General features: G+C 34.9%; 3 protein-coding genes across 5 annotated transcripts; all 3 read left to right on the forward strand.

The window, feature by feature from the left end:
• Positions 1 to 1259: 1259 nt before the first annotated feature.
• On the forward strand, positions 1260 to 4297 carry LOC111809098 (GAR2-like protein). Its single transcript, XM_023695445.2, has 3 exons — positions 1260 to 2310; positions 3170 to 3290; positions 3586 to 4297. The coding sequence occupies exons 1-3, from the start codon at positions 1531 to 1533 to the stop codon at positions 4083 to 4085; spliced, it is 1401 nt and encodes a 466-aa protein (XP_023551213.2). The 5' UTR covers positions 1260 to 1530; the 3' UTR covers positions 4086 to 4297.
• A 2914-nt stretch (positions 4298 to 7211) lies between these two features.
• LOC111808186 (UDP-galactose/UDP-glucose transporter 4) lies at positions 7212 to 9595 on the forward strand. The gene is made up of 7 exons (XM_023694025.2): positions 7212 to 7602; positions 7677 to 7705; positions 7788 to 7989; positions 8084 to 8326; positions 8647 to 8748; positions 8952 to 9059; positions 9158 to 9595. The coding sequence occupies exons 1-7, from the start codon at positions 7477 to 7479 to the stop codon at positions 9377 to 9379; spliced, it is 1032 nt and encodes a 343-aa protein (XP_023549793.2). The 5' UTR covers positions 7212 to 7476; the 3' UTR covers positions 9380 to 9595.
• A 501-nt stretch (positions 9596 to 10096) lies between these two features.
• LOC111809414 (Pleckstrin homology (PH) domain superfamily protein) lies at positions 10097 to 15625 on the forward strand. 3 transcript variants are annotated; one of them, XM_023695866.2, is made up of 9 exons: positions 10097 to 10277; positions 10807 to 10958; positions 11217 to 11304; positions 11671 to 11902; positions 12760 to 12837; positions 13721 to 13818; positions 14615 to 14740; positions 14880 to 14969; positions 15267 to 15625. In XM_023695866.2, exons 1-9 carry the CDS (start codon positions 10218 to 10220, stop codon positions 15396 to 15398), a joined length of 1056 nt encoding a protein of 351 aa, XP_023551634.2. In that variant the 5' UTR covers positions 10097 to 10217; the 3' UTR covers positions 15399 to 15625. The 3 variants fall into 3 exon arrangements, with proteins under 3 accessions (XP_023551634.2, XP_086985621.1, XP_086985622.1); XM_087129495.1 differs by having other exon boundaries at positions 10098 to 10277; positions 12760 to 12833; positions 13720 to 13818; XM_087129496.1 differs by having other exon boundaries at positions 10117 to 10277; positions 10807 to 10929.
• The last annotated feature ends 162 nt before the right edge of the window (positions 15626 to 15787 follow it).

Raw genomic sequence — 15787 nt, forward strand, 5'->3', positions numbered from 1 at the left:
AATACCCTACAATTTTTTTTTTTAAGAATACAAAAATACCTTTACTATTAATATTTTATTTAAAAAATACTCATAAATTTTGAAAGTAGCGTCAACCCTCTTTACCTTTATGAAGAAAAAAAAAACATTAAATATGGACGAAAACTGTTTAAACATTATTTCTAAATTTTTTAATGTTACTTTTTCAAAAGTTTATGAATACTTTTCTATAAATATATATATATATTTTTCAAGTTTTAAAAAAAGATTGAAAAGTATTAATGAAATTTTTAAATACTCAAAAGTTGTTTTTTTGAATGGATATTTTTTTAAACCCTTCTAACAGTCTAACGTATTTTTAAGGTATTTTTTATTTTTTTTTAGTTTAAAGTATTTTTTAGATTTTTTTTTTCAATTTTAAAGGTATTATTGAAATTTTTTAAAGTTTGAATATATTGTTAGGACAAAATTCAAAGTTTAGGGGTATTTTCTTTTAAAAATTATATCATTAAATTAACAATTTAATCTTGCAATTTCAAATCGGTTATTTGGTCTTCCAAAAGATTAATTTCATAATATATATACACACACTTGTGATAAAGTTGTCCATGGGCGGAGCGAGGGCATGGAACCCTTTCTCATCCTCATCTCCATCTCCTTTCATGCCTCCTATTTCTTGTCTTCACATAATTATTCATTTATTTTTTTAGCTTATTCAGATTCTCCACAAATAATCGAAGACTAATTATATTCCTTTATAGTAATTTTGGGTATTTTAGCCTTATTGGTATACACGTGCTTTTGATGAACCATCAATCATCTCATATTGACATGACATGAATAAAAATAATTTGAAACCCGTAATTTATGTCGAACTTTGATCCAATGAACAAAGTTTAAAATTTACAATATTACTCTTAATTAAAAACCATTTTTTAATTTAAAAAACTCTAAAGAGAGTTTAGGGTTTATAAAAGTTTTACTTGAAACTCCTAAAAAAAGATAATAAATAATTAAATAAATAAATAAAAAGGAAAAAATGGGTTTTATTTAATAGGGCATGCATCATGCATGCACACGTGCTACCGCGCGTGAAGAGTGGAAATAGTCAGTAAAAAAGTGTATAAAATAAAGCGAAGAAATTATATTATATTCCTCATTTTAGATTTAGAAGGTCAACTAGGGGTCTCACCTTTGTCCATTTCCAAGCCCTAATTTTGAAATATTTTATTTTATTTTATTTGTTTATTTCTTCACTGAAATTCAAAAACAAAAAAAAAAATAATCATATATATTTCCATTTCAGATTCAAATTTTTTGAACTTCACTCCCACTAAGAACCATCCTCTCACCTTCTTCTTCTTCTTCTTCTTCTTCATCTTCTTCCTCAAATTAATGGAACTTCACTCTGCTTTTAATGCTCTCAGTACTGAATGTTTCTCTAATTAGTACTCTTCTGCTCTCTCTCTCTCTCTCTCTCTCTCATTGTTCTTCACAAATTCAAATCCTCTGTTTCTCCCTTTTTCTCTCTAAGATTTGATTTCTCTGTTCATGGCGTCCATTGATTCTTCCGCTTGGAGCATCATCTCCAAACCTCCGCCGGAAAAACCTACCTCCTTCATGCTCAAGGATTATCTTCTCGACGATTTCAGTTCCTGCTCCTCCAATGGCTTCCGATCCTTTCCTCGCCGCCAATGCTGCGCCACAACCGTCCGATTTCTTCTCGAAATCGATCTCAAAGTTAAAGATTCTTCCCTAACTAAAAGATTCCTTCCTCGAACTGCCTCCCGAAAAATCGCTCTCTCCACGATCTCCACTTTGCAGAGAGCCTCCGATGCCGTTGTCAGAGCCTTCAAGAAATTCCCCTTGCCTTCTTACCGGAAGCCGTTTTGTTCGAGGAGTTTTTCACGGAAGGTGATTCTGCGAGCGTTCTGGAAGAAACAGGATTTTGTGGATGTGAACACCAGACGGTGTAAATCGTTTCAGGAATTTCTCGATGAGAAAGAACCGCCGTTGTCTCGCTCTGATTCCGCTGTGTGCACCGCCGTGACTGTCGTCGGAAGAAACTCGATTAGTAGCTGTAGTAATAGTATCAGTTGGACGGAGAGCGAATTTACATCGGAGATGATTCCGTCGTCTTCGAGCGGTAACTCCGAGAGTTGCAGCGAAAACGACGCCGTTAAAGTCGATAAGGATTCACCTGGTAATCTCATTGGCAAAAGAGATGGCGTAACATTCGGTAAAGATTCCATGGAGGAAACAACCACCGCCCCTTCCGCCGCCGCCCCCACCACCCCTTCCACCACCGGTTTCCGAGAGGATATCGTTAAGGTCAGGATTTAGTTTTCAATCACATGCTTTGCGTGCATTTGATAACCGTCTCTGATTAATATCTCCATTCGATCTCCACCGTTGATTTTAAATTAAAATTGTTTTATTTTTTAATTAAATTTCGGGAGAAAATTGGTCTTTCAAAATAATTTTTAAAATATTCATAAAATTAAATTATAGAGTTCGCGTAGATAAAATAATACATAGAGAAAATACAGCTGGACTGCGGGAGTCTATTAATTTCACGTGTGGGGTATATCTTGGGAAAAGTAAAAATACAACTCAGGAACACGCAAATTAAATAAATCGAGTTCCTCGAGGCTTCAGATCTCGCCATGTGTCCATACAGCGGGATCTACGGCTTTCAAACCTGCAACACCTTTCTATTTCATGGTACGCATGATACTAGATTTCTCCCCATGTCTTAACTTTTTGAAGATATTTACTATTATGCCATTCCATTGAAAACTAATCTTTAATATTATTGGTCTGTCATCTGCTGGCTTTTATGTGTCGGTAAGAAAATCATTAGGATTTTTTTCTTTTTTAAAAAAATAAAAAAACCAAATTATTATTTAAAAAAAAATGAGGGCATTCCTTTTTGTCTTTTATTGTATTATTATTATTTTACTAATATTATCTATTTTGTGACATTTTTTATTTATAAACATTATCTATTTTTTTTTAAAGAGATATTAGAAGTAAGTTTAAAATAAGAAAATTAACAGGTTATCAATGTTTATGGGTGATTTCAGATGAGCTATGATCAAATTGGTTAATTTTTAAAAATAAAAAATGAGATTTATTTTATTTTTGTTTGTAAATTTGTAATATTTGTGTTTATTTCTGATCATAACAGCAATGGCCAAATGAAGAAGAAAAGGAACAGTTGAGTCCAGTTTCAGTGTTGGATTTTCCTTTTGAAGATGAAGATCAAGACACCCCCTCGTCTTTCAACTGCAATCTTCACCTCGTCCAAGGTCTCTCTCTCCTCTTCTCTCTCTAGGATAATTATATATTTTCAATTTTGCCCCTAACCCCGAACGTTTAGGACTGATAATACCTTTCTCGAGTATTTGGTCGTATGAGATTATCATCCGACTATTTTCTTTTAATTCAAAAATATTTCGTAGGAAAATTCAAAGTTTGAAACTTTTAATGACGAGTACTAAAAAAATTTGATTACCTCAACTCGATCCATATAGTTTCAGTTGGGTTATGAACAATTGAGTTGGGTCTAACAAATGTCTTAATTCGGGTTCATTGCTTTAACAGGTAAGAAGCAAAAATATGCACAAAAGCCGAAGCGATTCGAGAATGGAGTTGAATTTGAACCTCTAGATTTAACGAAACGATTTGCAGACATTATTGTTGGTCGTCAACATTTCAGCTCAATCTCGAGAAAAGAACACCAAAGGGAACAGAAAGCATTTGAGCTTCTAAAGCTTGTCAAATCAACTACGACATCGATAGAGAATCTGCTTCTTGATTTCTTCCACGAGAAGCTCGAAGAAAACGACGCAACTGCAAGAACAGGAGCTGATTTTGATCAAGCACAGGTCTTGAAATTCACTGAAGATTGGATCAATGGGGATGTCGGAGAAGCCATGGCGACGGGATGGGAGTCGCCGGAGGGACGGGTTTTGTACATTAAGGACATGGAGATTGCCGGGAAATGGAGAAGTGTCGCCGGAGAAAAGGAAGAGTTGGCGGCGGAGTTTGAAGCTGAGGTTTGGATGTCTTTGTTTGATGAGCTATTAATCGACCTCTCCTAGCTTCTTGGATTATTGTTGTTCCCGTTTTTTTGGAGCTAATTAGCAGCCAAATCTACTAGTCTAAGTAGAAGAAAGGATAAAAAATGGAATTTTGATTGGATTATGGCGGCGTTGCCATTGTAACAGGTGGCAAGTAGGCTTGGCTGCTGACTAGGATTTTAAATTTTCAAACTGCATTTCATAAATCTCAATGAAATTGGAATTGATTTTTTCATTTTCTTTTTTAATTTGATTTTTGGTTCATTGTTGTTCTTTAAATGAATAAATTGATGTATATATGGGTTTGGACTTAAATGGAAAGAAATATTTTATTTGCCACAATAAATATCGGTAATAGAAACTAATTAATAATTAAATTAAATTTTTGTAACCTACGATATCCAAGATTTAGGTCAAGATTCAATATCTGAATTTGGTACCCGTGTGTTTCGATATTTTTTGGTGCATCCCTGTAACTTAGTACGAGTGTGGGTAATTTTTAGACTAATCCATAATAGATGGATTGGTGGTCATATGGGTTGAAACTTCCGTGTTTAAAAACTAAACAGCAACCTCAAGTCCAACAATAGAACAAGACCGGTTGAAAGCTTCAACAAGGTGAGCATGAGCAAAATTAGTTCAAACATATCGTTCGTTGCAACGGTCAGCATAATGGCCCTCTAGGTGACATATTTGGCAGTGAGGTGGTCGACGCCCTTGACCTGAGTGGGTTCGTCCTCGGTTGAAAGAGTTGTTGTTGTGAAAATGAAAACGACCTCGCTGGTTGTTAAATGATGCATGGTGACTTCCGTAGATACGACCACAATTAGTGGGTGTGAACGTCATGCAAGTGGAGTTAGAAGATTCAAGGGAGAGTTGAAACAACTCAAAACTTTCAGCTTTAGAGACTAAATCTTCAAAACATGGAAGAGGGGAGAGAGCCATTTGATCAGCATAAAAAGTTGAAAAATCGGTGCCAATTCCACGAAGGAACCAGTGCACTTTATCAATGTCATCAACTGGTCTGCCAATACCATGAAGTCGGTCACAGATTGTATTAAAGGTACGGGCATACTCAGCAACAGATTTGGTGCCGCGTTTCATCAGTTGCAAATCATCCTTGAGTCTTAGTTCAAGAGCTTTCAAATGATGGCTAAACCTAGTCTCCAACGCAAGCCAAACGTCACGTGCAGTGGAGAGACCAACAACGAAAACAATAACTTCCTCGGTGAGAGAAGAGAGTAGAAGACAGAGAAGTCGTTGATCGGTTGCTTTCCACGCCAAATATTTGGTACTAAGTGTTGAAGAGGTTTCTGATTCAAAGTGAGGTGGTGGAACCAAAGTTCCATCAACGTAACCCAGCATGTCTTGACTCTCAAGGAGAGGGAGAAGTTGGGTTTTCCAAATAAGATAATTTGACGTAGAAAGTTTAATGGTGATCATATGGATTAGAGTGTCGAAAGGAAGAAGACGAGAAGAGGATTCATAAGCCATGAAGAAAAAAGGAACAGAGTTACTGAAGAAACGGCTCTAATAACCTGAGAATATTTACTAAAACTACAACAACTACATGGTGGTCAAAGTTCTCTATTTATAATAATGTACCGAACCAAATAAATTATAAAAAAAAAAATGGAAAGAGCAATAAATGGATATACCATATTTGCCAAATAAATGGTCACCTATAATAAACAGATATCAATCCCACAAAATATTATAATAAAAATTCAAATATGATATTTATGGTAAATCGTAATAATAGAACGCTAAAATTTCCTCAACCATACCACATATTTGCGTAGAATATACTTTCATGTATAATTCGGTTAAAATTTTAAATTAAATTTCATAAATGTTAATGAAATTATACGTTGCTTCTTTTAAGTTATTTTTAGCTATGTTATATTCGGAATCGCTGTTATTCATATACTCTTTTTTTTACTCGGGTGTCACATAGCTATCATCTTAAATCACGCGTAATAAAATCATATTAATTAGCTAATTATACATAATATGAGGAGATTTGGATTTGGGGAGGAATATGGGATTTTCTACCTTATTTGGAAATTTCATAATTGATTCCAATTTAATTTGGAATAAATCTTAAACCAAATCCAAAATATAATGAATTTTTAATTTTATATTGTTTTCCTAACCTATCATTTTCTATAATAGGACTAAAAACTCAATATAAATTAGTAAATAAGTTAAGCTATTGACCTAACAAATAAAAAATTCTATTAAAATATGGAATAAATTAAAATATACGTACAATATCATTTACAATATTATTCCTGTAAATTAGAGATGTCTATAGGATGGGACGAGACGAAAAATCTTTACTATCTTTGGTTGGGATTCGGGATAGAAATTTTATGCAAGGAATTCACGAGGATCGAGTTTCTCCTGAAGAATTTTTCTCCATTTTTTATATATTTTTTTAACCGTCCCTCATGATATTTTCTATTTTTTAATATAATGTCTATTAAAAAAATGTAAGACATCCTAATAAATCGAACAATATTGCATGAGCAAAAAAAAAATATAATTTTTAAAAACTTAAAATTTCAGTATTACACTAGAATTCTCCGCATTTAAAAAAAACTTTATTTATTTATTTAATAAGTGAGGTGGGACAGAGATTTGGACAGGGTAAAGGTGGAGACGAGGACGAAAAAATATAATCCCGTCCTTGACTCGTTTTAGTACTCTCCCTAATTAAAATGACATTTCTCTCCTCATCTAATGGGCATGTTTAGCTCTAATAGACACAAGTCAACGAGGTTAAAAATGACAAAATCCAAAATATTTTGTATAATTATCAAATTAAGAATTTTCTAAAATTATTGATGATTTTATATATATTAAAATATATTTATTAATTTCCAAAACGACGGCGACTTGGCCATGCAATTTTCACAGGCGGCTGCCGAACTATCACCGAAACAGCCCACCTGATTTTGAAAAAAAAAAAATAATAATAATCCAAGACTTTTTCTCAGGCAAGGCTATTTCTGTAATTTCCGCCCAAAAAATCGGTGGTACATGAAGCCAAACCGAAAGACACGCCGTGTAACAAAAACCCATATTCGTAATTTCACACACCCCCTCCGCCTCCTTTCTTACTCGGTTCCTTCCGGTCGCAGGCAGCTTTACAAGAGACCGCGAGGCCCACCCACAAGCGTCGTGCAATCGTTTCTACGTGTGTCTTAAGCCTCTCAACGCCTCTTTACAGAGACGCAGTGAACGAAAAAAATAGATAAAATTAGATACTCCCTTTGATTCCTCTGCTCCGATTCCTTTCTTCTTAATGTAATTGATACTACTTTTTCAAATTAAAGAAACATTTCCAGCGATTTAAACGAATTAAACTTGGGGTTTCTTTGTTTTGCGACGTTGACGATTGTGGAAGATGAAAAACGAAGATCAAGCGAGGTCCCTGTTTGGGATTTCGCTCACTGATCGACCCAAATGGCAGCAGTTTCTCATTTGCTCTTCTGGGTTTTTCTTTGGCTACCTTGTTAATGGCGTTTGCGAGGTTTGTTTCTTTCAATCTTCTTTTGGGGTTTCTTTGTTTTGAATCTTTTGATAATGGGTGTTCTTGATTTGTAGGAATATGTGTATAATCGTCTTAAATTCAGGTATTAATCTATCTTGTTGCTTCAATTGAGTTATTGTGTTTTTATGCTGAATCCCTTTTCTTACCAATTTTTAGTTCTGTAGTTATGGATGGTACTTCACATTTGTGCAAGGCTTTGTTTATCTGGCTCTCATTTATCTCCAAGGGTTCACAACCAAGCAAATGGTTAACCCATGGAAGACATATGTGAAGCTCTCAGCTGTTCTTATGGGATCTCATGGCTTAACCAAAGGATCCTTGGCTTTTCTGAATTATCCAGCACAAATTATGTTCAAATCTACCAAGGCATGTGTTCATTCAGGAAACCCTGTTGAGATTTTCAATGAAATGTTTAGATTTTGCCATTTTAAATTGACCCTTTTGCTTTGTAAAACTTTAGGTGCTTCCTGTTATGATAATGGGAGCCTTCATTCCTGGGTTGAGAAGGAAATACCCTCTTCATGAGTATATCTCTGCTCTTCTATTAGTGATTGGATTGATTCTCTTCACCTTAGCAGATGCACAGACTTCTCCAAATTTCAGTATATTTGGTGTTGTTATGATAAGCGGCGCTCTTGTTATGGACGCCTTTCTTGGAAATTTGCAGGAAGCCATTTTTACTATGAATCCTGATACTACACAGGTAAGCTTCGATTGCGTTCGTAAATCTACGTTTGATTATCATTTCTCTGTATTCAATTCGTTCAAGAAGCGTGCTAGATGTTTGTATTGTGAAACAACTGTCGTTTTGTTGAGGATTGTTGGGAGGGAGTCCCACGTTGACTAATTTAGGGAATTATTATAGGTTTATAAGTAAGGGATATGTCTTCATTAGTATGAGGTCTTTTGGGGAAGCCCAAAGCAAAGCCGTGAGAGTTTATGCTCAAAGTGGAGAGTCGTGATTTGTAACGTGTTTATGTTGTTTCGATTCTTGATATAACCTTTTGATATTGTCTTTGGCAGACCGAGATGTTGTTTTGCTCGACCGTAGTTGGCCTCCCTTTCTTAGTAGTACCGATGGTGCTAACGGGCGAGCTATTTCGTGCCTGGACTTCCTGTGCTGAAGTAAATACCTTCACCCAACTCTGTTAATGTCTTCTACTTTCTCGTTTGATGTTTGCCTCCATGTTTCTTCTTTTCCTCTAAGTCAACTGTTTATTTAGTCAACTATCCATTTGTTTAGCTCATTGTGGTTAGCATGTCTTGTCTGCAACTTAGTCAACATCTACCCTTAGCTCATATCTTGACTTGTTCTTAATGTATCGCAGCACCCGTATGTCTACGGAGTCTTGGTGTTCGAAGCCATGGCGACGTTCGTTGGGCAAGTGTCGGTTTTGTCTCTAATTGCCATTTTTGGCGCTGCCACAACCGCAATGGTACGTTCTTCTTCGAGTTCTATCGTACCGTTCAAGCGACGGGTTTTACCGTTAACCAACCGGGTTCGGGTTATGATTGTTTACTAACGTGTGCGCAGATAACAACAGCAAGAAAAGCAGTGACTCTTCTACTTTCATACCTGATATTCACCAAGCCAATGACAGAACAGCATGGGAGTGGGCTGCTGCTTATAGCCATGGGAATTGTACTGAAGATGTTGCCTGACAGTAAGTTGCCTTCAAGAACACCAAAATCAGCACACAGAGAAGAAGATGAGAAGGGAAACACACAAGATGAAGAGAAGAGGCCATTGGTTTGAATATATATAATCCTTTAATGGAGAGTTCTTTCAGTCTGTTCATCAATAAAGAGCTGTTTTAGATTTTTTTTTTTTTTTTTTTTTTTTTTTACTGAGGTTTTCCTAAGGGGTTATTATTATTATTTTTTTTTTACAGTTTTACAAAGTTAACTGAAATATAATGTAAAGTTTAGAAAAAGGAAAGAATATTTACAATACCAACAAGCTTATTTTTCATTGTTTAGGTTTGTATTTACAAGAATATTTAAAATTTAAATTTCAATATCATAATATAATTATTTATATTTATATATAAAAATCAGGACGTTAACGATAGATTCAACAAAAAAACGGGGACGGAGACAGAGAAAATAATCTCGGAGACGGAGACAGGAAAACAATCTCCGTCTTTGACCCCGTCTAGCTAACGAGAAAAAATATTTTTTTCATTTTTTTTATTCTTTAAATAAAATTAATTATTTAAAATATAATATAATAAAATTTTATAGTAGGTCAAGGTTGTGGGCTTTAGGCCCAGTTGTTGGTGGGCCAGATAAGGGGATGGGCTCCACATGGGAAGAGAGGACAAACAGTTGAGCAAAGCCGAAGGCGAAGACCACGTGGTCTTTCTCTTCTCGATGAACAGATCCAACGGCTCCAGTTGAAAGTTTGATGCGCACCTGATCCAACGGGTGACGTTAATGCATTTAATTAATTTGCATAAATCTCAGTTCCCCACTTCCGAAAACGTTCCTTTTCTCCTCTTTTGAGCAAGCTGCTCTGAAGCAAAAAAGTTGTAAAATTTTGGAAAACCCTAAATCTTTCACTGTTTTCCGCTTTTACAAGATTTGTTCAAATCATGAGAGGAACTAAGCGCTCTGGCTTATCGGATTCGAATCCCGACACTAACGATTCTGTGGTATGTTCCTTTTGTTATAGTTTTCTTTCTCCACAATCCCCTGAAACCTAGTTTGTTCTTCATTTTTCGTACTTTAGATTTTCAATATATTTGGGAGCTTCAATGATAATCTTGAACTAATTGTTCGGGTATGAATTTGTATAGAGCGTGTTTTGCTTCATTTTGCTATGTTTCATGGCTTTCGTAACTATGCTTGAGCATTCTTCCCCAATCTTTGGATTCTAACGAGTAGAATAGTTCCATGTACTTTAATTTCGTTTTTGGTCGGTGCTTTTTGTCTGCTTCTATTGGCTTCTGGATGCGAATGGTAATCTTAGCTTGTGGGGGTTTAAGTTACAAGGCTTACGTTTCATTCAGTTGTGTTGGTTTTTCCAGTTTTCTACTACAGAATAGGGAGTCAATGGACGACGGTTTTGTCGTTAATTGTTTTTCAAACATCCGTTTCTTAAAGCACTTCCGGATTAAATTACACGATGTCTGAAAAGCTTAATTTAAATTTCTCTCTTTTTTTCCCGAAAATTTAATGCAGTTTGGTAACAAAAGAATATTGGCGGGATCCTCGTTCGATATTCAGAGAGCAGAACCATCTCAACAACAGAAGACAAAAACACCTACACTTGATGTGCGCCGGGCGGAGTCTTCTCGGCAGCATGTGAGAGCACTTAACACTCAATTCGCAAGGTCTAACTGTGAATACCATAATTCGAAAGCGCTGCTTTTTAGTTCATTATGTTTTGCTATACATGCGTTGACCATATATTGTTAAATTCAAGTGAACCTCTTAATCATTTTGGATTTCCTGAATTTTCTTAGAAAGAAGTTTGTTGTACTTGCTACAGTTTATGATTTTAGAATGTTAGAAGTGTCAATATTTGGATTCCAAACCCATATGATACTCAATGTATATGACACTTTTTTTTTTTTTTTTTTTGCATACAGTTGGGTGCAGTCACAATTAACAAATCATCCAGATGAACTTTGGGAAGATGGTATCCGTGATTACTTGACTCATGCCTCAAGTATTATGGTAAGTGCTCATAATGTTTTGTTCTGTTTTATCTAAACTCCAGCATTGTTTTATATAAGTCCTGTATTATGGCTTTGATCATGCCCCTCAGAAATTTTGGAGACATGCAACATCTTTAACACAATTAGGAATCAATTTGATTTGTTTAAGAATTTGTGAACTTTTATTAACCACTCATCTCCTCTTTGATCTGGCAGAATGAAATGCACCCTACTTTATTTGCTGTAAATTTATTGCATCTCATGAGTTCATTTGTTTAAAGCGTATGAAGTTGAATTTTACACCAAGTGTCAGACTAGCATATCCAAATTATTTATCAAATCTGTATCCATGACTTATTTATTTTTATTCTTTTTGTATTCAAAGGAAAAGTTTAGTGATATTGTCGAGTGGCTCAAAGCAAAAGCTGTTGAAGGAGAAAGTTCACCTCCTACTGGATCTCTCAAGTCTGAAAAGAAAACAGAAACTGAACACAAGAAGACTGATGTAAAACTATTTCAAGGACAAACTAGTTTCGCACCTGCTAGTGCAACTACGAGCATTGCAACTTCATGGACCTCTGGGGCATTGTTCAACCATCAAGCCCCTAGCATATTTGGTAACATTACTTTGCTAGCTCTTAGTATTATTTTATTAAAGATTTTGGTGTCTTTATTGGGTGTTCCATGTGCTGAATTTTGTGTAACATGAAAAACAAAGTGGGAACCATATTTGTTCATCACTTTGGTTACTTCACTTGAAGTGTTATGGCTTATATATAAGCTTTATTTTCATGAGTAGTAAGACAAATTTGATAACTAGAGAAATTGTAATACAAAAGAGGATTTTCCTTTTTTTTTTTTTTTTTTTTTTTTTTCTTTTTCCCTATAATGATATATATATTTTATGTTAGATACCATAGAAAATTGTAAGAGATTGGATTTGACCCTATTTTCAGTAATTTCACATATGATCTCGTGATGTTTTTAGATACCAAAAATGTTACCACCCTCATGGCAACTTAAAGGAAATGTCACGAGTATAAATGCCCTTCGGAGCTAGGGCTGCCCACTTTGAACTTCAAATATCTGTCAAGTCTCCTGACTACTACCTGGTTACGATGTGATCTCATTGAATAAAGAAAGACTGACACTTTGTTGAATTACCATTTATCCCAAATGTTTATATTTGGTTAGGCTAGGATTAGTTTCTTTTAATGATATGAATCTTTCATAGTAACTAGGACAATGACCATACTTTTTATTATTTGCTGATTCAAGTTTTTGCATGTGATTTATTATCTTTTAACATTTAGTTATCATTGATTACTTGTCCTCTGTTCCTTTGTTTGGTATGATTAAGTTCTTAGACAACTAAAAGTAGCATGCTTTGTTATGCAATGCAACTAATATTAAACTATCCAACAATTCCTTAGTTTGGTTCTAAATTAACGCCTTTTCTTTTCTCTTTGGCAAGGATTAAAAAATTCAGTTCCTGCCAATGGTGTTTCTATTGGTCAAACTGCAGTCTCGAATTCAGAGAATGCGGATGACGGTGAGATTCTTGAGATTTTGCCCATTTTTTTTAGTTATTTCTTGATTGATTCTTATCTCTGTAAGCTACCTTGCTCATATTTATAATTTAGTAGGTCTATAGGTTAATCTTAATGTGAAGGTCAAACTGTTATAGAATGTTGCACCAACGATGATTGAGACTTGCAAATTATAAATGAGATAAGTTGTAAGATTGATTTAACTTGATATGAACGGTACTTAACTTTCAAATTTTGAGCTCAAAATGGTTAAATGGATTATAGATCATCTATTGTTAGTTCATTTCAGTTTTCTTGACTTTTCTTTTACAGAAAAGTTGGACTCAAATTTTACAGTGCCCAATTAAAGAGATTTCTCTTGCGTACAGGAGTTGCTAATGTATTTGATGAATCCTAATTGTTCTGTATTAATCCCAAGAAAAACTCAAACAAACCGAGGATACATCTTATAAAATCATAGTTTTCAAGGATTAATTATGGGGGAGGGAAGGAGTGTGGGAAATCTGTTAGGATTTGTTTATTGAGTCAGTGTGAATGCCTATAAACGCATGTAAATTCAGGGAGGGAGGGAGGGTATTTTAAATCCAAAGATGGTGTTGAGAGGATCAAGGATCTTAATTGGGAGTTGTAGTACATGTCTTTTTCTTTCCAGCTGATGAGACTTGTCACTTCATTTCACCGTCCAACTATGCAAAAAATTTCTGGCACTTAGTTGAAAACTTCATATTAAGATTAAGGATTTTCTTTCTTTCTTTTTTTTTTTTTGTTAAAAAGATTCAATTTAATTGACCTCAGGGTATCTTCCCTGGACTGGAGAATATTTGAGTGTTGTTTTTTAGTTTTAAAGTGCCGCTTTCTTAATTTGAGGTGTTGTTTTGGTTGTAGAAAATGACTTGGAGCAGCCAAGCAGCCCATCCGTAAAGAAGTCTGAAGAGAAAGGGGTGGTTGTAGTGCATGAAGTTAAGTGCAAGCTTTATGTGAAGGTATTTGTTTCTGAAAAGTGGAATTTAAATGTCTCTTTTCTGCATGAACTTCAACAGCGCAGGAAGTTGTTCGATTTCTCTTTGAGCTGTATTCTTCAACGTTTGCATTGTGAAAATTTGTTGCTCTTAATTTTATTTATATATATTTTTGGTTAGATGCGTGTTGACTTGATTTTATGACCTCTTACTGGAAGGGGGATCCCTTTTGTTTGATATTACCTTCTGGTAATCTCATGCTCTCAAAGGAAGAAAAGAGGTAGATGAGGACCAGCACTTAAAATGCATTGTACTGTGAGAGTTGAGACTGGAGAGCTTGATTGAGATATACTTGTTTCCAAACAAAGATTATAGTTTAATGTACGAGAAAGCATAAATTTAGTAGGTATATTATTTTGTGGTGGTTGTAAGGGAGGAATGGTGGGTATTTGATGTAAAAATGGTTTAAAAAATGTTATAGTAGTGGCTGCTGTAGGACAAGCTTTCTAAATATAATTGGTTTATCATGATCCAACGGCTTAACAGTTTTACGTCCCTCAAACGCTGATGAATTTCTGAAGTAAAACTGGAAAAAAAATTAAAATGATAGTAGTTGTTGCATAATGAATGATTTCCATATAGAAAATTTTCTGTTGATTAGTATTTTTCTTTTGTTTACTGTTGATTAGTAGTTGTTGCATAATGATAGTAGTAAGTAGCTTGCGTTCAATCCTATTCAAGTTTCTCAGTTTTTAGTAGTCCTAGGATCTGGATTAATTACAGTATTCATGACACCACGTTGTCTGTTGTGTACATCCAGTCAACCGATCCAACAGATAAAGATGCATGGAAAGACAAGGGCACAGGGCATCTTTCCATCAAGTGCAAGGAGGGTATCAGCAAGGGTACAAAGGAATCCAAACCAACAATTGTAATTCGAAATGATGTAAGGTTTATTGTGCTTAATCTTTACTGTTTGATAATACTTATTGCTATTCCCAGCTCTCGTTTTCTTCGGTGTCGGTTTGTTCTTTTTTTTTCTTTTTTCCCTTATCTAACGATTGTGTTGAATATTCTACTTATAGGTGGGGAGACTGCTTCTGAATGCTTCGATCTATCCAGGGATCAAAACAAGTACTCAAAAGAATTCCCTTGTTGCAATATTCCATACTTCGGTAAGGATTTATCAGCATCTTCTTACTTTTCGCCAACCTATTGAATTATTATTTGGTTTGTTCAATTCTGCTTCATATGCATCAAACAAGTAGCGTTGAACTTCTAGTCTGCTGAAGAGTTCCGATAGTTGTTTTCTATGGCTATATCTTGCTACCACCTTGACAAACGACTTTGATCAGTTCAATCTCATGTTCTATTTTTTTCTTTGAATAACATGGAATGGAACAATTTCACTCAGAACTAGAAATGCAGTTGGGGGTAGGCCTATACTTACAAAAATCTCTTTTCTTTTGTAGAGCGAAGGTGATACGAACGAAAATGGTGACAAAGATACAGTGGTGGCACGCACGTACTTGATTCGATTAAAAACAGAAGATGATCGGAATAAGCTAGCAACAGCAATTCAAGAATGTGCTCCCGCTCCATGACAGTGATTATTGAAGGTGGCAGTGTTTAGAGGTCGTTTATATCAGAAGAATTTTGTCTGTTTATTTTCTTTTCCCCCATTGGTGAAGGGGGGGTTTCTTCAGAAGACCAGATCAATTGATCTCTACCAAATGAATCTACTTAAGAGAGGCCGACGCACATGTACTATAAAGAGAATGAATGCTGTTTTATTTATTGTAGTAATACAATAATCCTAATTTTTTTGGTTTCTCAAATTCCCCTTACCCATCAATTGTTTATAATTGTAATTTAGTGGCGATCGATTTCTTGCCATAATTTTCGCAACCAAGATTAGGAGCCCGACTATTTTGTCGTTTTAACAAATATTGTTATCTTATTATAAAACTTAGTAAGCTTACAACAAAAGCGT

This window comes from Cucurbita pepo, chromosome 13 (assembly GCF_057944985.1).
Source record: "Cucurbita pepo subsp. pepo isolate OVF chromosome 13, ASM5794498v1, whole genome shotgun sequence".
NCBI lineage: Eukaryota > Viridiplantae > Streptophyta > Magnoliopsida > Cucurbitales > Cucurbitaceae > Cucurbita > Cucurbita pepo.

Coding starts and splice junctions, on each gene's coding strand:
- LOC111809098 (XM_023695445.2), top strand. CDS start 1,531: ATGGCGTCCATTGATTCTTCCGCTTGGAGCATCATCTCCAAACCTCCG. Junction 2,311..3,169: donor TCCGAGAGGATATCGTTAAG/GTCAGGATTTAG, acceptor TGATCATAACAG/CAATGGCCAAATGAAGAAGA. Junction 3,291..3,585: donor CAATCTTCACCTCGTCCAAG/GTCTCTCTCTCC, acceptor TTGCTTTAACAG/GTAAGAAGCAAAAATATGCA.
- LOC111808186 (XM_023694025.2), top strand. CDS start 7,477: ATGAAAAACGAAGATCAAGCGAGGTCCCTGTTTGGGATTTCGCTCACT. Junction 7,706..7,787: donor TATAATCGTCTTAAATTCAG/GTATTAATCTAT, acceptor TTAGTTCTGTAG/TTATGGATGGTACTTCACAT. Junction 9,060..9,157: donor GCGCTGCCACAACCGCAATG/GTACGTTCTTCT, acceptor ACGTGTGCGCAG/ATAACAACAGCAAGAAAAGC.
- LOC111809414 (XM_023695866.2), top strand. CDS start 10,218: ATGAGAGGAACTAAGCGCTCTGGCTTATCGGATTCGAATCCCGACACT. Junction 10,278..10,806: donor CCGACACTAACGATTCTGTG/GTATGTTCCTTT, acceptor AATTTAATGCAG/TTTGGTAACAAAAGAATATT. Junction 12,838..13,720: donor TTCAGAGAATGCGGATGACG/GTGAGATTCTTG, acceptor TTTTGGTTGTAG/AAAATGACTTGGAGCAGCCA.